Source organism: Labrus bergylta, chromosome 1, assembly GCF_963930695.1.
Source record: "Labrus bergylta chromosome 1, fLabBer1.1, whole genome shotgun sequence".
Taxonomy (NCBI): Eukaryota; Metazoa; Chordata; class Actinopteri; order Labriformes; family Labridae; genus Labrus; species Labrus bergylta.
Genome location: NC_089195.1, coordinates 30,185,715 through 30,205,631, shown reverse-complemented (window position 1 = coordinate 30,205,631; position 19,917 = coordinate 30,185,715). Strand labels below are relative to the sequence as shown.

The 19,917-nt window shown below is 41.6% G+C and overlaps 1 protein-coding gene across 7 annotated transcripts in view; it reads left to right on the top strand.

Annotated features, from left to right (window-relative positions):
- The window catches only part of ank2a (ankyrin 2a, neuronal), an 86,354-nt gene that overhangs the window by 33,980 nt on the left and 32,457 nt on the right, over positions 1-19,917 (top strand). For 2 of the 7 annotated variants that reach the window (XM_065958941.1, XM_065958957.1), the window contains 35 exons: positions 132-230; positions 329-427; positions 550-735; positions 1,063-1,086; positions 2,435-2,533; positions 3,003-3,101; positions 3,390-3,488; positions 3,703-3,900; positions 4,755-4,853; positions 4,965-5,063; positions 5,171-5,269; positions 5,478-5,675; positions 5,808-5,906; positions 6,831-6,929; positions 7,184-7,381; positions 8,178-8,276; positions 8,716-8,814; positions 9,061-9,159; positions 9,246-9,344; positions 9,475-9,547; positions 10,775-10,901; positions 11,088-11,166; positions 11,550-11,653; positions 11,995-12,030; positions 12,853-13,077; positions 13,213-13,311; positions 13,745-13,899; positions 14,153-14,364; positions 14,842-15,049; positions 15,231-15,327; positions 15,471-15,699; positions 16,564-16,689; positions 16,797-16,919; positions 16,997-17,029; positions 17,130-17,151. In XM_065958941.1, the coding sequence (XP_065815013.1) occupies positions 132-230; positions 329-427; positions 550-735; positions 1,063-1,086; positions 2,435-2,533; positions 3,003-3,101; positions 3,390-3,488; positions 3,703-3,900; positions 4,755-4,853; positions 4,965-5,063; positions 5,171-5,269; positions 5,478-5,675; positions 5,808-5,906; positions 6,831-6,929; positions 7,184-7,381; positions 8,178-8,276; positions 8,716-8,814; positions 9,061-9,159; positions 9,246-9,344; positions 9,475-9,547; positions 10,775-10,901; positions 11,088-11,166; positions 11,550-11,653; positions 11,995-12,030; positions 12,853-13,077; positions 13,213-13,311; positions 13,745-13,899; positions 14,153-14,364; positions 14,842-15,049; positions 15,231-15,327; positions 15,471-15,699; positions 16,564-16,689; positions 16,797-16,919; positions 16,997-17,029; positions 17,130-17,151 (4,138 nt within the window). The remainder of the gene's footprint in view (positions 1-131; positions 231-328; positions 428-549; positions 736-1,062; positions 1,087-2,434; positions 2,534-3,002; positions 3,102-3,389; positions 3,489-3,702; positions 3,901-4,754; positions 4,854-4,964; positions 5,064-5,170; positions 5,270-5,477; positions 5,676-5,807; positions 5,907-6,830; positions 6,930-7,183; positions 7,382-8,177; positions 8,277-8,715; positions 8,815-9,060; positions 9,160-9,245; positions 9,345-9,474; positions 9,548-10,774; positions 10,902-11,087; positions 11,167-11,549; positions 11,654-11,994; positions 12,031-12,852; positions 13,078-13,212; positions 13,312-13,744; positions 13,900-14,152; positions 14,365-14,841; positions 15,050-15,230; positions 15,328-15,470; positions 15,700-16,563; positions 16,690-16,796; positions 16,920-16,996; positions 17,030-17,129; positions 17,152-19,917) is intronic. The other 5 variants (XM_065958942.1, XM_065958946.1, XM_065958950.1 and 2 more) reach the window with 5 other exon arrangements.

Below are 19,917 nucleotides of genomic sequence, written 5' to 3'. Positions count from 1 at the left end.
ACTGAAACAGCTCCAAGCGACATGATGAAGACCCCTGGCCCAGCTTTTTATACCTGCCAATATTTCAACAAACCTCTGGATTCTAACCCACACTCTTTCTGATAAGCCTTGTCCAATATTCGTTTCTGCAGAAAGGAAACACTGCCCTCCATATTGCCGCGTTGGCCGGACAAAAAGAAGTGGTCAGACTGCTGGTGAAGAGAGGAGCAGATGTCAACTCACAGTCACAGGTGAGAAACTTCTCAATAATCAATAGCTTCAATCAATAGTCTGTAAGAGGGCTCTTATGTTGCAGGAGTGTTTGAACTTTATGCATTTTCCTCTGCAGAATGGCTTCACTCCAATGTACATGGCAGCGCAGGAGAGTCACCTGGAGGTGGTGAGATTCCTGTTGGAAAATGAAGGGAACCAAAGCATCGCAACAGAGGTAAGCTTTGTGTCAAAAAATACCTTCAAACGGTACAAGTAACAGCTGATTACTTGATAAACTTCCACCTCAGATTTGAGTCACTTACTCTAAATTATTTCGTCTGTGTCTGCTCCTCAAAGGACGGCTTCACCCCTCTGGCCATCGCTCTCCAGCAGGGCCACAACTCCGTGGTCTCCCTTTTGCTGGAGCACGACACCAAGGGGAAGGTCCGCCTCCCGGCCCTGCACATCGCGGCCCGCAAGGACGACACAAAGTCTGCCGCACTGTTGCTCCAGAACGACCACAATGCCGACGTCCAGTCTAAGGTGAGGGAGGTGCGAGGGCTGGAGGCGACATATGGTGGAGGGAGTAGGAAGGACGGGAGGTGGAGTGGGAATTTTTTGATCATACATCTGAATATTTCAAGTTGACAGTGTTATTCACTCTGTCGATTATTTGCTAAAATAAACGGACGCCGACTCTCTTAGAATGCTTTGTTCTATGCGTCCTTGTGTTTCTGTTCTCTACATCTTTGACCTTATGAACTCACCCTGTGTTGTGTGTACATGTTGTGATAAGACCTTTCCCTAACAACCCTACCTCCTACCTCCCCCCCCACCCCCTCCTTTTCTCTCTCAATGCATCCTAACCAGATGATGGTCAATAGAACCACAGAGGTATACCGACTCATTACCTCGACGTTAAATGCCTTTTTGTCACTCCTCCTGACCATCTCTTTCAGCTCACCTTGTCCTGATCTTTTCCTTTTTAAAAGGACTTAGGAAGTCTTGCATGTCAGACTTATCGAGCACAGATACAAACGCATGCAGCTGACTATGCTGTTTACACTCTCCTGCATGGCTGACAGTAAAAGACATTGTGTTGAGATCCAGAGATTGTTAGTTTATTGCACTTACTTACAGATGATCTGTTCTACATTCCTGTATTTCTTTTAGAAATAATGTGTCAGTCAGATAATGTCTACAAATATCTGACTGTAACGCTGATATAATTATTCACTCTTTTGCTCTGCGTAACTCCAGCATGCGTTTCATTTTCAGCATGTCGATAGCATTGTTGTTTTTTCCTCTCTGACACACGTTGTTGATCTTTAAGTTAACTCTGTTTCTTAATTAAATTGCACCATGTCTATCAGAATGGGAAGGTAAGAAGAGCACCCACCTTCATCTGTGTGCTGTAGATTGATATACTTTATAAGTGTCCATTTGTCCGTCCTAGCAGATACACATAGTGCCTAGTTTCTTTTAGTTTTTCAGTTGTGATTTTTCTTTTATCCTTAGTGTTTCTTTGCATTGTTTTGCATGTATTGTATGTGATATTTTGGGGAATGCTCTTTGTTTATGCGTCTTCTCACACTTTTTGTTTTTTTCGGCATGCACGATGGATGTTGTAGTTGCTTCAGTAGATTCAGTTTTTGTTCCTCAATCTGCTATAGAAAAATCTGATACTTCCTTTTTACCTCCTTTCTCTATGATTTTCTTTGATTGTTTTTTCTCAGTTCCTTCTTTAATAATTTCCTCTTTCATAATTTTTGAGTATTTATTTCCTCCTTTTTACTTTCTAGTTTTTCTTTCTTACTTTCTGTCTTCTTTTTCTCATTTTAAGTTCCCTTATTTCCTTCTTTCTTTCTTTTTTTCCTCCTTTCTATTTCGTGCTCTTCTCTCTTTCTTACTTCCTGTTTTCAATTAGTTTCTTTTTTATTATATATCTTTTCTCCTCTTTCTTCATTCCTTCCTCCTTTTGTTCTTTCCTCCTTTCTTTCTTTCTTTTTTCTTCCTTTCTTTCATTCTTTCTCATCTTTCTTTCTTCCTTCCTTTATTTCCTTCCTTCCTTCCTTCTGTATTCCTTCTTCCTTTCTTTTGTTTCTCTTATGATTTTGCAACTGTTCTCCTTCCCTCCACCTGCTGTTTCAACTAATCTACTTTTTCGTCCTTCTTGTGTCCTTCCTTGTCATGTCTCTGTGACTCTCTCCTTCCCTCCTCTCCCCTCGTCCGTCTGAAACAGAGTGGGTTCACCCCTCTGCACATCGCCGCTCACTACGGTAACGTGAATGTCTCCACGCTGTTGCTGAACAGAGGAGCTGCTGTGGACTTCACAGCCCGGGTAGCGCCCCCATTTCCACTTCTCAGCGAGTCAAGCTGCCTTCTGTGCATCTGTCTATAGAAGAGTTGAACTTTAAGGCTTGAATAAGAAGTGTGCTCTGTCTTTACCACATTCCTGTCCTGAGCTAACTGCACCCCCCCCCCCCCCCCTGCCTGTTAATGACCCCATTATTTTTAAACTGCATTACTTAGTGTAACTGTAAAGTTAGTCTTACTTTCTTTGAATACAGTTTAGAAGTTAGTGGTGATACTTTCATTTATATTCTTAATCAGAAACAGAAACATTACAATCATACAAACTAATAGCAAAATAGACTTCAAATGTCTATAAATTTCTATAAATGATGTAGAGTTGGAATTTTTTTTTTTTAAGTCAGGTCTCAATGATAACCAGGACTTCCTGTGCTTAGGGGATGGTGTTTTATTGCCTTAAAGTTAACTTTTCTTTGTTTCCTTGCCTTCATTGTCAGAATGGGATAACACCTCTCCATGTGGCCTCCAAGAGAGGCAACACCAACATGGTGGCCCTGCTGTTGGACCGAGGGGGTCAGATAGACGCTAAAACCAGGGTGAGACAGCACTTTTTTCATTACATAGGCACAGATCTGAAGCTGCCCCCTGCTGACTGCTTTATCGACTTTTCAAACTACTTGTAAATAATTGCATTTGTCAAAACACACAATTTATGTTCGCATACATGTGTTTTTTGACAATGTCTGTGTGTGTGTGTGTGTGTGTGTGTGTGTGTGTGTGTGTGTGTGTGTGTGTGTGTGTGTGTGTGTGTGTGTGTGTGTGTGTGTGTGTGTGTGTGTGTGTGTGTGTGTGTGTGTGTGTGTGTGTGTGTGGTTGTCCTGCAGGATGGACTCACTCCCCTGCATTGCGCAGCCAGGAGTGGCCATGACCCAGCAGTGGAGATTCTGCTGGAGAGAGGAGCTCCCATCTTAGCCAGAACCAAGGTAACGCAAAGCTTCACCATAACTGGATCAGCATACCCCTGGATTTTTCCTAACATCTGTCATATTGTTCCCAGGATATAATTCTTCTAACACTTACATTTCCCAGCGCAGTATAAAGTACTTCTTCCATTCTCCTCTCACCTCTTCCGTTTCTCTTCATTATACTTTTTTTCTTTTGCAACAACTCATGGATTGTTTTTATGTCCCCACACAGAACGGACTGTCCCCGCTGCATATGTCGGCCCAGGGTGACCACTTGGAGTGTGTGAAGCTGCTGCTGCAGCACAAGGCGCCTGTCGATGATGTCACGCTGGACTACCTCACGGCGCTGCACGTCGCAGCTCACTGTGGCCACTACAGAGTCACCAAGCTTCTGCTGGACAAGAAGGCCAATCCCAATATCAGAGCACTGGTAGGGATTCAAGGGAAACAGCAGCTGTGCAAAACAGCATGAAATAGAAATTAACCCAGACTCACATATATCAACACTTTCTTTTTACACTTTTTTTGGGGGGGTTGGGGGGGATGGCTTTTTATGCCTTTATTGGAGAGTGCATAAAGTCAGAAATCAGAGCGAGATAGAGATAGATAGAGAGTGGGGAATGACATCTGGGAAAGGAGCCACAGGTCGGGTCTTAACCCAGGCCGCTGCTTGGAGGACTACAGCCTCCATATACGGGGCGCGTGCAATAACCACTAGGCTACCGGCGCCCCCAATATATCGACACTTAAATAGGAAGAGACAATAATGGATTTTGGTCTTGTAACTAATTGTAAGTTCATGCATTACCTTTTCATACCTTCTCAAATTAGCCTTTTCATACTTGCCCTCCTGAAAATTGTGAAAAAAATAACTTGCAGTTATATAATTTTCAGGTATATGACCCGCTGCGTTCACACATCAGCTCACCATGATGTAATGCAGAAATTTTAGAGGCTGGCAGGAAAAATTCCAGTGGGAGAAAAACAGCCGTTCACACATGATGCTAGGTTATTTTCAGGAGTTTTGTATTTGAGTCTTCCTTGAATAACATTTTCTATTTACTAAGATGTAATACCATTAGTTAGCAGTGAAAAAAAATCCATATATTATATAATAGATCATTATTAACCTATATTTAATCCAGAACTCCATTGTTATAAATGCTGCTTTAGAGCCACAGCATGATATTAAGGGCAGCTCATCAAGTGATAAAGCATGTCCTCCTCCAGATGAACACACAGTATATGTAGTGTTTAACTTTTCTCTTCGCCCCTCTTTACCAGAATGGTTTCACGCCTCTGCATATCGCCTGTAAGAAGAACAGAGTGAAGGTGATGGAACTCTTGGTCAAATATGGAGCCTCCATTCAGGCCATCACTGAGGTCAGACATCTGACGGGAAATCTTCAACAAAATCAAATCATCTTTATATACAGCACACTTTTCTGTGGCGGTTTAAATCTAATGCTCAATTCCCCACCTTCTTTCCTTTAGTCTGGTCTGACGCCCATCCACGTATCTGCCTTCATGGGCCACCTCAACATTGTTTTACTCCTGCTGCAGAACGGAGCTTCTCCCGACGTCCGTAACATCGTGAGTATGACTGACATATAATATGAGAAAATTCATTAAACAGTCTTTTTTTCAATCCTTCAATTTGTATCATTACGCTCATTAATGTTCTCTGTTGGGCATATCAGCGTGGTGAGTCAGCTCTCCACATGGCAGCACGAGCGGGTCAGATGGAAGTGGTGCGTTGTTTGCTGAGAAACGGAGCGTTGGTGGATGCTGTGGCCAGGGTGAGTTAGCTGCTGAATCATCAGTGTTGATAGCTGTTTTCTTCTGTTTATGATAAATAGACACCCTAATGCTTTACACATACTCATGAGTCTACTACTGTTTTTTTTCAATCTGTAAATATATTCCTGTCTCTCTTTGCTTTTCCTCTTCATTCTCTTCACTGATCTCTCAATTTCCTTGTCTTAATCTCAATCTCTCAACCCGCAGGAGGACCAGACTCCCCTCCACATCTCCTCCCGTTTGGGGAAAACTGATATAGTCCAGCTGCTGCTGCAGCACATGGCTCATCCAGATGCTGCCACCACCAACGGCTACACTCCTCTCCACATCTCAGCCAGGGAGGGCCAGGTAGAGACAGCTGCTGTGCTGCTGGAGGCCGGAGCTTCACACTCCCTGGCCACGAAGGTGAGAGGAGGACAGTGCACTGAGATACTTCAGCAAACAAACAGATATACATACAGGTATCTACATAAAAAGGAACCTTTTGGACAAGCAGCTTGAGAATAAAATGTTCCCCCCTTTTTTTTCCTCTTACAGAAAGGATTCACTCCATTACATGTAGCAGCAAAGTACGGAAACCTCGATGTAGCAAAACTTCTTCTTCAACGCAAAGCTCTCACTGACGACGCTGGGAAGGTAAACTCAACATCAGCCATAGTCAATTTTTTTAAGATTTATTTTGGGGCTTTTTGCCTTGATAGGACAGTGGATAGAGTAAGAAACAGGAGAAACAGAGTTGAGAATGACATGCGGGAAAGGAGCCACAGGCCGGACTTGAACCTGGGCCGTCCACTTTGAGAGCCATAGCCTCCTAAATGGGGCGCGACCTAACCGCTAGTCCATCCGCGCTCCAGTCATTTTTATTATTTGACTTGAAATAATAAGTGACAGTAAAATTCTCTGAGGACTGAACCCGTTAATGTCTGACTAGAATCGTTTTGAGTTTCTCATAAAGACCAATCAGAGAAGAGAATAGACATGTTGAAATCAGGAAGACAAAACAAAAACAAACATACTGCTTAATTTTTCCAGAAATACTACAGTGTTTTTATTTTCTCCCGGTGCTGAGGAGGAGCCTATGGGGTGCTATGAATAGTCCATTTTCATGAATTCATAATTACTTTTTAAGTTCTCTCGTTACTAAAAAACAAAAGCAGACATATGTAAAGGGGCTTAAACAAGGCTAGACAGATTTTATGATGGTGCTTTAGCGCCCCCTAGCCCCCAGGTGTAGCGCCATGCTTGCCTGGCCAACAGGGAAGGTGCAGCAAACGTCATAATGAATATTACATGATTAAAAAACAGCTAAAAAACAGTAGGTTAAGAGCACATAGTAATTAAATGTGTAAATTGGTTTTGCAAATAAAGTACAGAGTCATGATCACAGATTACAATTCAAAAACACATCAGGCACTGTCCTAGGGTCTCACGTTGTTTTGTCACTTAAGATCGAGCCGAAGGCTTCAAATGAAATGAAACCTGCCATTTTCAAGTCATTTTGGAGAAAGTTCCATGCAGAGGGGGCAGCAAAACAATTGAATCAAATATCTCTTCTCACAGAACGGCCTGACTCCGCTACATGTGGCAGCTCATTACGACAACCAAGAAGTTGCCCTGCTGCTGCTGGATAAAGGGGCGTCGCCTCATGCTACTGCGAAGGTTTGTCGAAAAGTTATTAATACTAAAGACACTTTCACACTGTGCTCTATATGTTCTGCCTTCTGCTACAACAATGATTGTATGATCATGCAACACTGTTTACTTTATGACTGGAACCTTTTCTTTAACCGCTAAGCGCTGTGAAGTGATGATTAGAAGAAATCCTCTACCTGCGTCAAAGCGGGAAACAAACCGTCAATCCTAAAAACATACTTTAATTAGAAAAAAATCTGTTTACCTTCCTCCCTCTCCAGAATGGCTACACTCCTCTCCACATTGCAGCCAAAAAGAACCAGAAGAACATTGCGTTAGCGCTGCTGCAGTACGGAGCAGAGACCAACATTCTGACCAAGCAGGGGGTCAGCCCGCTCCACCTGGCAGCCCAGGAAGGACACGCTGAGATGGCCAGCCTGCTGCTGGGCAAAGGAGCTCACGTCAATGCAGCCACCAAGGTCACACAAAAATCCCAACACATTCTAGTACTGCTGTCCCACACTTTTGTTTCTTTGGACAAGACACTGATTATTTTTTTTAACTAAGGGCACAGGAACCCTTTTATGTGTCTGACATCTATCTCTAGACTCGTCTCGAGGGATGCTAGCGTTCAATTTCCCCGTTAATCAATTAACTCAGACTAGTGGACTGATCTAAAAAGGTGATACAACATTAAAAAGAACAGTGAAAATGGAACACAATTTTTTTTTAACACGGCTGCTTAGCTTATTTAAATACTGTTTGAAACAGTTCATCACATTCTCAATAACAATTCTGCAAATGATGGCTAAAATGTCAAATTAGTTAGCAGATTGTGGCTAACATTAGCAATGCTAGCACCACCAGCCTTCAGCCTCCTTGCAGGTTAACGTCCACATGTCTGAATTACTCGAATGTGGTTGCCAACTCAGCTGCTCCTACGAGATGCAGTCCGTCCACTGTGCTTGTTTTGCATATGGGCAGTAGGGCAGGAAGAGCTGGTCCATTAACACCTACCTAGCTGGAGCTACGGCCCCAGCTTATGGTGGGTTGCTGCATTACAGCTAACACACACATTTTAACTGGCATAGTGGGCCTACATTAATACAAAAACTAAATAGGTGCTGACTAGCGAGCGTGACTTTGTTGAATGGTTTTGTCAGCTAAATGTGCTCAGTACAAATAAACACAGTATATTGTTTACCCAAAGTCATGACACACACAGACTCACACCACAGAAGCCCCGAAGACAACTTTGTGCCCTTTATGTTACAGAGTGGACTCACACCTCTACATCTCTCTGCCCAAGAGGACAGGGTCAGTGCAGCAGAAGTACTGACCAAACATGATGCCACCTTGGATCAGCAAACTAAGGTAAAAAAAAAATAATAATTACTAGCACACACAGAGTTTAAGGCATAGAAAAACAAAATAAGGTAATCTATAATTACATTTCATGGAAGTGGAGACCCAGTTCAGGACAAAGAATGTACTTAAAAGTCTGTAAAATTAGGGGATTACAAGCAGTTGATAATTAATGTTTCCTTCAGGTGTCTTTTGAAGTTTATTTTGTGTGAAATATGTAAAAATGGAAATCCTTTATGAGCATCATAGGAAAAATAAAAAGTGAAATTCATAAAAAATAAGAACTTCCCGCCACCTACTGGCTGCTGTGAAGCATGACAGTGTCCACATCATGTATCCATATCATAAGGTTCAGTATTTATGTCACTTTGTTGCTGTATGAAGCTTAATAACAAACAAAGATGAACTGTTTTTTCTCTCCTTATCTCTCATCTTCTCTCCTCTTCAGCTTGGATACACCCCTCTGATTGTCGCCTGTCACTATGGAAACGCTAAGATGGTGAACTTCCTCTTACAGCAAGGTGCCAGTGTCAACGCCAAAACCAAGGTAAACCCCCCCCCCCCCCTCCCATTTAAAGGGTTCATTGACGTGACATTTCGAGCTTCCTCCGACTTGAAAGTACAAGTTATATAAGTTACACTTTCAAGTCTGAGGCAGAGCATGTTGGATCTAGTGCCCACTTAGGGACTTAAAATGTACTGCTGGAATAAGCCCAAGAAATAAGACCGTGAAGAGCTCTTTTGTTCTCGTTTCTACTGTAATGAATTCTCATCTGCTCCTTTCTCTCCACAGAATGGATACACACCCCTTCACCAGGCAGCACAACAAGGGAACACACACATTATCAACGTGTTGCTACAACATGGTGCAAAGCCAAATGTTACCACAGTGGTAAGAAAACAGAAAAAAGCTTCCAAGTGTTAACTCTCCTCTTCAATATTGAGGAGTGTTAATGACAAATCTGTCTCTCTTGTTAGAACGGAAACACGGCTCTGTCTATCGCCCGACGTCTGGGTTACATCTCTGTGGTGGACACTCTGAAAGTGGTGACGGAGGAGGTCATCACTACCACAACGGTACGATTGGGAAATTCATACACCACATTTGGAACGGGTATCTTTTGTCACAAATATCCCAGAAGCTGCTATTAACTTTCCTCTCATCTGGTTGTCTTTTTCCATGACTGTGAATGGGGCACAATATCAGACGGTCACAGAGAAACACAAACTGAATGTCCCTGAGACCATGACGGAGATCCTTGATGTGTCCGATGAAGAAGGTGAGTGACTAAAAAAAAAGTGAGAGAAAGTAAAAACACAAATAACTTCCTGGTCTAAAGGTCCAAATCTAGCTCAAAGGTTTTGAGGCTACACATATTGTTTGCAGTAGTTTCTGTTTGGCGTCTAGGCTCCGCCCTCATCACTCCTCACAGTTTACATTTACATGCAGACATTTGAGGAGTGATGGGATGAGATCTTAAACCACCCCCTAGGTGAGGCCCACAGGTGGATGCTGGGGTGATGGTGGGGCTGAGCAGGAGTGCAGAACTGGTGCAGATCAGAGCTGGAAATGAAGGAGCAGAGGGAGAGACTGGAAATCCTGCAGCTTAAATGGACCGCTTATTGGAAGGAGGTGTTGTCAGGTGATAGCTGAGAGTGAGGCTTTCCAAGTGTAGAATCAGTATAGATCAGGATGATGTCAACTTTATTTGTCCCAGAAGGGCGATTGGTTTTGGCAACATCTTTTATTTGCTTTTCTTGGTCATAAAAGAGCTGTTGTTTGTACTGAGGGTGATGTAGTCGTGTAGTTTAAGTCTTGAAGATGTGTGTTTTAATAGCTTTGAGGCTGGAAGACGAGCTGCTATCTGAGATGTCTGTGGAGTTGGAAGGTACTGCTAAGAGTGACTGCCCTGCCTTGTCAGCTTGCATGGGCTATAAATGTAATCTTGTTAGTTATCAGTATGACTTTTTGACACAGAGTCATGCAATCAATATTTGACAAAACAATTGATTTTCAACATTTTGTCTCAAGGCGTTTTTTCCTCTCAAAATCTCCCAAATTTCTCTCTCTAGAGAGTCAATGAAGTTTAGCTTTTTTCATTTGAGAACTGATTTCAGACACCGATAAGCAAACCCTCTGTGATCTTACACCCTGTTGAGTAAAGTGTTGAAGCAGACCTTCTGTCCATTGTTTCTTCATGCAACAGTGGAAATGAAGGGCGTGGACTGTGTGGCATTATAAGCAGTGTGACAGTTATGATGATTGAGAAATGCACTCATTAAGTCATGCTGACAAATACATTTTGCGCTCTGGCATCAAGTATTAAGATCCAGTGACCCATTTCAGAAAAGCAATCAGAGAGCACTGCTCAGACTCAGACTGCAAACGCTGCTGTTGACTTGTAAAAACTTAAACTAATAAGATTCAGAACTTCTTGTTCAATTTGAGAAGACGCCTTTTTTTTTTCTGTGTAAAATCTCCCAACTGGCCCATCTTTGTTTCTCAGGCGAGGACACCATGACAGGGGATGGAGGAGAGTATCTGAGGGCCGAGGATCTCAGAGAGCTGGGAGACGACTCTCTGCCAGGACACTACCTGGACGGCTTCAGCTACATGAGCCACAACCTAGACAGGTAACGACAAACACATGAAAAACTCACTGAACAAAGAACCTCATCTCCTAAATGACACCAGAAGTGTTATGGTGTTAAAACACATCATCATCCATTGCTGCTGCTGACCAACCTGCCACAGTGCAAACGCAAACAGAAAAAAGATCCAGCATCCTGAAAACCTTTTTGTTTGTTTTTGACCAACAGGCCACAACTCACTCCCATTCATTCAAGTTTCCATCAGAGAGAAGGAGTTCTCATAGAAGACATGATAACCAGCCACCAGGTGAGGGCACAGCATACAGAAAGGCCAAATCCCCCACCCCCCACTCAGCCTGAGCCTTTATTATAGAGCGTGATTTTGACTTTATTTTGCACATGTGAAGATGCATTTGTCATTTAAAAATAGAGGTTTACACAAAATAACATGATCATTGTTACAAAAGCATTTTTTTAGATTAATTCTGGGTAGTTTACATTTACAAATGCTCGGCTACATGAGCCAGCTGAAGGTCCAGATGACCTCCAACCCTCAGCTACATGGCAACAAGTGTTAGGGCAAGTGCTCGAGATTGTTTCTGAACTCATGGCTTGTGATTCTTTGGTTTTGCCGTCTTTCTGTTGGGGAATTTGACTCCAGCTGGTCTGCTGATGTTTGTTGATTTGTAGGTTTCAGCACTGGCCAAAGAGCATGACAAGGAATCGTTCCGTCTGAGCTGGGGTGCTGAGCACCTTGACAACGTGGTGCTGTCCTCCAGTCTGCTACACTCTGGGTACACACACACACACACACACACACACACACACACACAGTTGTTCCAGGTGTAAGATGTCCACATGCCTTGTTCACTGAGGTGTGTATGAGTCACTTGTATCAATTTGAATTCTTTTTCACTTCACTTCACATCCGTGTTTCTCGACGTCCTCTATCTTTGCTGTTGTGCTTCTGTCCGTCTCTGGTCAAGTTTTTTTTTCACACTTTCACTTATTCTTTATTCTCTTTTTCTCTTTTTGTTTATTGTGGTGTTGCCTCTGTGTGCACTCTCTTGTCCTGGTTGTGTTTGTGATTGTGTGTGTGTGTGTGTGTGTGTGTGTTGTTGTATTCTGCTTCTAGCCGTTCCTCTCCGTGCCTAGACCATGACAACAGCAGGTGAAACTCTTTATTCTTTATTTTGCTAATCTGATGGTTTATCCTCTTCTATTTTTTACTCATTCACTATTAAATTACCTTCTCATTGTCATCCTATCTGTCTGCATGAAATAATAATGCATGGCTTTTACATTTTCAGGCTTTAGGTTTTAACTAAAAAAGGAATAATTGATCATTTCCTTGTAGAGACTTTCAAAAAATGTTTACCTTTACCATTTTTAACAAATAAAGAAACAAGCAATGGAGACCAAAATTGTTTTCTTGTACCACGCTGTAAACACGTTTATTTCAGCAGGAAAACTGCATTTTAATATGGGATCTAATGGGGATTCCTTGGCTTTTGCAGTCAGCCTCAAGTGGAGATTTGTGGAACTGTATTTTGCTGCACTTCCGCGTAACTTTATTTTTCAACACCTGAGATTGCCGCCTGGTTAAAACTCCATATACAGAAAACTTTAGTATTACTATGCACATTTACTTGCCAGAGGACGTCTTATATTTGATGCTAATTTGCTCCCTTATGCAAAATGTCTTTCATAAAGAATGTTGTTTAATGCTCCGTCCCTTGCCTGCCTGGTCTGCAAGTTTAACATTGAGTTGATGAAATTATAAATGATTGAAAACAATGGAAGAGAAGAGGCTGGAGATGAGATATGCTTGTAATGTTGGTACTGAATGGTAAAATAAATGTAGTTCCTCTGTATTTTATTGTTGGTTGCTTTGTTTGCATGGAGGCTCAGAGTCAACCGTCTTGAAATAAAAAAAAGTCAATTTGCATATTTTAACAACAAATTCGTTTTTTTGCTGGACCCTTTTCTTCAGCTTCCTGGTCAGCTTCATGGTAGATGCGAGGGGCGGGGCCATGCGCGGCTGCCGTCACAATGGCCTGCGAATCATTGTACCGCCGAGAAAGTGTTCTGCACCCACGCGGGTGACCTGCAGGCTGGTGAAGAGACACCGTCTGGCCTCCATGCCTCCTATGGTGGAGGGTGAGGGGCTGGCTGGTCGCATCATAGAAGTGGGACCAACCGGTGCCCAGTTCCTGGGGTAAGTGTGTCTGAGCGTGTGTATGTGTCTGCGTTATATATGTGTGTGTATTTGCTTGTGTGAGTGTGTTAACAGCGTTGCGCGGTGTGTTCATATTCTCTTCTTCACTCCCCCTCTTTGCTGCGTACGGATCAGTAAGCTCCACCTTCCCACAGCTCCTCCCCCTCTAAATGAGGGAGAGAGCCTGGTCAGTCGCATCCTGCAGCTGGGTCCTCCAGGAACCAAGTTCCTCGGGTAGGACTCGGATGGGGAACCATCCTAGAAGTGGTCAAATACTCACCCAAAATCTTCCCACTGTGTCCGCCTGAAGTTTTTTTTTTAGCCTCCATGATATGATGCATAAGTTATTTTTGTTTTTGTTGACTTTGTCCTTTGTTTTATTGTTCCATGAAAATGCAAGCTTGAAACCCTGAAACCCCTTGATTTGTTGCCCTTATGTTCTTGCGTTGTGTCCATGACCTCCTCAGTTAATAGTTCCTAGACTAGTTTCTAGTTGTTTTGTGCTCCTATGTTTTAGATTATATGTTCTTTTCATATTCAAACATTTATTTTTTTACTTGGCATGAAAGGCCCCTGTTATCAACCTAAGAGTCATATTATCTTTCAGCTTTGTCAGCCTTGTTCCAAAAGTGCATTGTCATCAAATTTGACTTTGTTTCTCTTTCAGGCCTGTCATTGTGGAGATCCCCCATTTCGCAGCTTTGCGGGGTACAGAAAGAGAACTAGTGATCTTGAGGAGCGAAACAGGGGAGAGCTGGAGGGAGCACCACTGTGACTTCACAGAGGAGGAACTGAACCAGATACTTAACGGCATGGATGAAAGTAAAGGACTAGATTTTGATTGTTGATGATCTGAATGTCATATCACAGGATTTTTGATACATAAAATACTGTATAGCAAATAAACTTTAAGCCACAGTATGATCATTCTAATACAGTCCTCTATACAGAAGTGAAAGGAGGGCAGAGATGTACTTAGATAACAATGTTGGCAAAATGATGGGAGTCGAGTTCAGCATCATCTCATCCCCATTTCTAACTTTTCCCAAACAGTATTTGTTCTTTATCTTTATAGAACTTGATTCCCCGGAGGAGCTTGAAAAGAAAAGAATATGTCGCATCATCACCCGAGACTTCCCGCAGTATTTTGCAGTCGTGTCGCGGATAAAGCAGGACAGTCATTTGATTGGCCCAGAGGGCGGGGTCCTCAGTAGCACTCTGGTGCCCCAGGTCCAGGCTGTCTTCCCTGAAGGTGCCCTCACCAAGAAGATCAGAGTTGGGCTACAGGTACATACAGTGTGTTATATGAACAAGTGTAAATCAAAAGCATTTTTCACACATGCACTGCTGAAAATGTTATTTTAAAACCTCCACCACAGCAGGAGACTTTCCCTGTTAGATGGGAGGTGTTTGTGTGGGTTGGGGGGCAAGGAGGACGCAAGACTTGACATTAAAAGGACACTGTGGAAATAGCGGATAAAGCAATAGATTCCAACTATGATGACAGTTTTTGCCTATTCCGATTATTTCCTGCTGCGTTCACACATTAGCACATCTGGACTTAAATGGTAAATTTTACTTGGGGGCTTGCAGAAAAAAAATCCAAGTAAAGTTTGGGCATTTTTGCACACATGCAGCTTGCCCAGAAAATGTCATGAAATTTTAAGGAGTGTAGTGCATCTGTGAAAACGCCAAAGTCAATGCTCAAAAATAAGCCATGAGCCAACTTTGCTAAGATGTCCCGTTTTTTTTACCTCTTTACAGGCTCAGCCCATTGATATCGAGTCGGTGAGGAAGATTCTTGGTAACAAAGCCACATTCAGCTCGATCGTCACATTGGAGCCACGAAGAAGGAAGTTCCACAAGCCAATCACCATGACGATCCCTATTCCTAAGAGCTCCAATAGTGATGGGCAAAGCACTGAGTTCATTGGCGATACCCCCACATTACGGTTGCTTTGCAGTATTACCGGTATGAATACATTTTTGCTGTATTGTAAGATTGTCAAGTTCAATACGTAAAATTTCACCGCTTAAAAAAAAAGTGTTTTCAAATAATGGAAGTTGCATATATAGGCTGCATTCATAATTTTATTTTCTTCAAATTCAACACAATTATTGGGGACTTAACCAACTGTTGGTGTGTGTTGTAGGAGGAACAACTCCTGCCCAATGGGAGGACATCACAGGTTCCACACCTCTCACCTTTGTTAACCAATGTGTGTCCTTCACCACAAACGTGTCGGCGAGGTAAATTCTTTCAAAAATGAAATGGAGAGTACAGTCTTCTTTACAGTGATGCTTTGCTATGCTTTGGTGATTTTACAGTTTACCATGTTTTCTGTGTAACTATGTTGAGGTGTAACTAACTGAAGTCTGATTTTTACTCCTAGGTTTTGGTTGATAGACTGCAGACAGACCCAAGAGTCTGTTAGTTTTGCCTCTCAGCTGTACCGGGAGATCATCTGCGTTCCTTACATGGCCAAGTTTGTCATTTTCGCTAAGACACTTGATCCCATTGAGGCTCGCCTGCGCTGTTTCTGTATGACAGACGACAAGATGGACAAAACCCTGGAGCAACAAGAGAACTTCACTGAAGTGGCCCGTAGCCGAGATGTTGAGGTACAGTGGGAAGATGGACAATAAATTAGAAGAGGGGAGAGTGTTTAGTGGTGGCTGCTGCATTGTTCTCCAGGGTGGGTACAATTTTGTACAGACGGACCAGGATGTATAACTTAGTCTGTTAGCTTGATGCTGACACATACTGGAAAATGTCCTTAACTGGCTAACAGGATAAGCATCGCGACCATTTTAATTTAGGAATAGATCTATAGTTCTAAAAACATACTCTACAAACAAAACCATATGCACATATACTTAGAGTCATATGTTTCCCAAACTCTGCTGACTCATGCTCGCAGTGAATGCTCTGATCCAGTGACACTGCATGACTCGTTCTTTATGTCTCAGTTTATTGGACGTATCCCTCAGCTGCCTACTTGGTGGTGTTCATGAGCCTGTGGTGTTTTTCTTGCACCCATTGATGCTCCTTTCTCTTGAATTGAGGAGGAGCATTTGCAACTCATAACGACAGTCAATGGAGGCTCTGAGCTAGCACCCAAGACTGGAAACGTGTCACCAATCAGTAACTTTAGGCACATTTTAAGTTGACATTTTCATTGCAGATCATACATTTTTGCCACTGGTTCATGTGGGGGGGGGGGGGGGGGGGAACCAATTAGTCTGTAGGTATAGAGAAGAAGTTTAGAGAAGATAATGCAGAACATGTCATGAAAAATAAACCTAAATTGAGACAGAGATTGGTGTACCAAGTGGAGCAGATATATAAATAGATACTTATAGAGAGAGCTTAATGCTGACACAGCCTGTAAGCTTGTCTTATTTCCTGACAAATTCTGAAAAAAGCTCCAGGATTTGAGGTCATTCTGGTTGCCTAATAAAAACAACAACCCTCTCTATACACAGGTGCTGGAGGGAAAACCTATATTTGCTGACTGCTTTGGAAACCTGGTGCCTCTAACAAAGAGTGGACAGCACCATGTGTTCAGCTTCTTTGCCTTCAAAGAGAACCGACTGGCCCTCTTCATCAAAGTAGGACTACACATTGGATACTGCTGTCTATAAGTTCTACTTTACACCCAGTCAGAAACACACATATATGTTTTTAATGGATTGAATTGTGTTTAATCAATGGACAGATTAGAGACACGGCACAGGATCCATGTGGTCGCTTGTCCTTCACCAAGGAACCACGCACATACCGTAGTCTTACCCACAATGCAATCTGCAACCTTAACATCACTCTCCCAACATACTCAAAGGTAAGTTTGACAAGTTTATATCAATGTTCAGGGAGTACATTAATTCAACTTGCAATAAATACAATCTTTTTCTTTAGGAGTCTGATTCAGACCAAGATGCAGACGATGAGGTAAATAAAGTTGATCAAAAACCATGTCAAATAATGAATACTACTGAACTTAGGTTTGAATTTAAAGCTAACTATGCTATTTGATTTGTTTTCCTTGCAGAGCGAGAAGAGTGACAAGAAATGTAAGCTGAATCTGTTGTTTTGAACATTGTTAAAACGGAGATCACCAGTATATATGATATTAATGTCATAATGACATTTAGTTAATATATTCATACATGATTTGAATTCTTAAAGGTCACATATTATCCTCCTTTCCAACAAGTTTAAATCAGTCTCAGAGCTCTCTAAACATGTCTGTGAAGTTTCTTGTTCTAAATCCACTCTGATCCTGTATTTGATCATGCCTATAAACCCCTCTATTTCAGCCCTGCTCAGAACAGGCTGTTTCTGTGTCTGTACCTTTAAATGCAAATGAGCTGTGTCTGACCATGCCGCCTCTCTGGAAGGGCTTGGGTGGCTCAGGCTTTCTCACTCCCTATTTTTTACTGTGAGATGGCAGACTCAGGGCATAACAAACATCTAGCTGTGGGAGTGTCACCCACCAGGGGGAGGGGTTACTGCCCTTTGTGATGTCATGAAGGGAAAAATCTCCAAATGGCCTGTTTGAGCACACATTTTTTGAAAAAGTGTAGCAGGCAAAAGACGGAGAGGATGGACTTTTCTTATCATTGGGTGGTTTGTAGACAGACTAGAGACATCTAGTGATAAGTGTTTGGAAATCATGGTGAAGTGAATTTTGCATAATATGTGACCTTTAATTTCTTTGTAGTTATACTTAGAATACAACACAGCCTACATTGAATTCACATCATTTAAGTTACAAAATCATTTAAGTATTGGTAGATAGTTTAAAATACGAACATCTGTATTTGCTTCGAGATGCATTGCTGAGTATGTTTCTGTCCATTTAGATGAACCCTGCTCTGTTACTTTGCTCTACTAACACTGTGTATAGTTCAATGTTTGTTACCTGCAGCTATGCTATGGCTGATATACTCTTCATCTCCCTCACACTAACTCACACTTACTTTCTTCCACCTTAACCTCTCCATTTTCAGTTTTGTTGCTTTGACTTTATTCATTTTTATTAATAACAAATGAAGGTCAGAATGAAACATTCTGTTGATTCTCAAGATATTTTGAAGAATTTTAATTTATCTTGAGACAAATTATATTTTGTGGTCATTATTCAAAAGAGGTATTCATTTTGACCAAATCCTTTCTCAGATCCTAGAATAATTTTGCCATGGGCACGCTGAAGACTTTATTCGTTCAGTTCTAATAGACAAGCAGCATCATGTTTTGTTTGTTTGTTTGTTTGTTTGAGTGATTTGAGTAGTTGCTGGTTGATTTTATATCTTGTTTATTTTGTATGAATTTGGCAAATGCTTTTGTTTATTTCAAGTACACCTTTCTTTTTTCATTTACCAGCTCTGCATTTCTTCATTCATTAAGTTGCATTAAAAGTCAAAAACCTTACTTATGCCCTTACTTTTTTAAATTTGTACACTAAGGGTGCTATAAGGCTAAAACAGAGTGAATGAAAAAGGAAAATCACACCTTTAGAAAGGGTCATTTTCAATCATATTAAAAAGAATCCTTAAAAGTAAAATATTATATTATTAAGTAGTAAAGGGAAGAATGGTTTGCAATTCCTCAAAAAAAAAGAAAAGATATTGACTCTATAAACAGAATTCCTCTCAATTACTAATAACCCAGGGGAGCTCGTGGTAGTGCCTGCTTCTGCAGAGATCCTGACTTTTAACCAAAACCACGTTCAGGTGATTTCAAAGTCACAGACAAATCCCCACAGTCTTTAGTCTTGTCTTGAGCAAAAGGTGTTCAATGATAGGACCATTACGAACAACCAATAGGCTTGGTCTCACCAGCACCAAATAGGAAGCTGCAAACTAGTACACATTAAAGGGAGGCAAAGTAATGTTTCTCCTGGACTGTGGTAAAGGAGGACAAACTGGTGGAGCTGTGGGGAGAGCAAGAATCCTGCTTTGACGTGTCCTTCATTTTGTACCACAACAGATTGTAGAAAGGTAAAGGTGGACAGAAATAGCCTTCGAAATCCCCTGTTGAGTATGCTATAGCTCATTACAGACGAGTAGCTATAGCATATTCACTGGTAAAGATCCTTCTGCAACCTTGTTACGACTTATTCTTCCTCCAGTTTGATCGTCTTTTCATAGTACAAAGGTGATGACAGGTCAAAGAGGCATTCTTGCTCTCTCCACAGCTCCACCAGTATAACCTGTTTTTTTGTTTTTTTGCTCAGAAGTTGTAGTTGCAAATTTCCACCAGTTGCATGATGAGATAAAAACTTGTCTTGTCTTGCAATTAGTGACCTTGCAAGAACCCAAGTCTTTGCTAAATCCTAGTCTATGACTAAAAACTCTGAGTTGCTGACACATTGTCTTTAGATATGAAAGAAAGTCAGATGTTACTCTTTAAAAGTCTGATTAAAAACAACATCCAAAGTCCTCTAATGTACAAGATTAATCACTTTAATAGAACTCTTTTCTACTGATCACCCTACTTATTTTCTTTAAAAGTTATTTATGTTTCTATATTTTTAACTTTTGATTTGTGGGCAGGCATGACTTTTCCTGTCAGCAACAATCTTGAGAAATTTCCTTCATCTGTTATCCTTCCTGCCCGTCTCTTTGTTTCTAGGATTCTTTGTTACTCCTTGCGGTATTTGTATGTTTTGCGTCAAATTTTTTAATACGTTGTCAAGCAAGTTATAGACTTACATTATTCTGGACCATATTCTACCTGTTTTGTTACTCCTTCTGGCTTTGCTTCCGCTGTTGCTTTTGAACTCCCCGCCAAACTCTTCTGGATCACTTTTTCATCTTCTTTTCAAGACTTCTTTA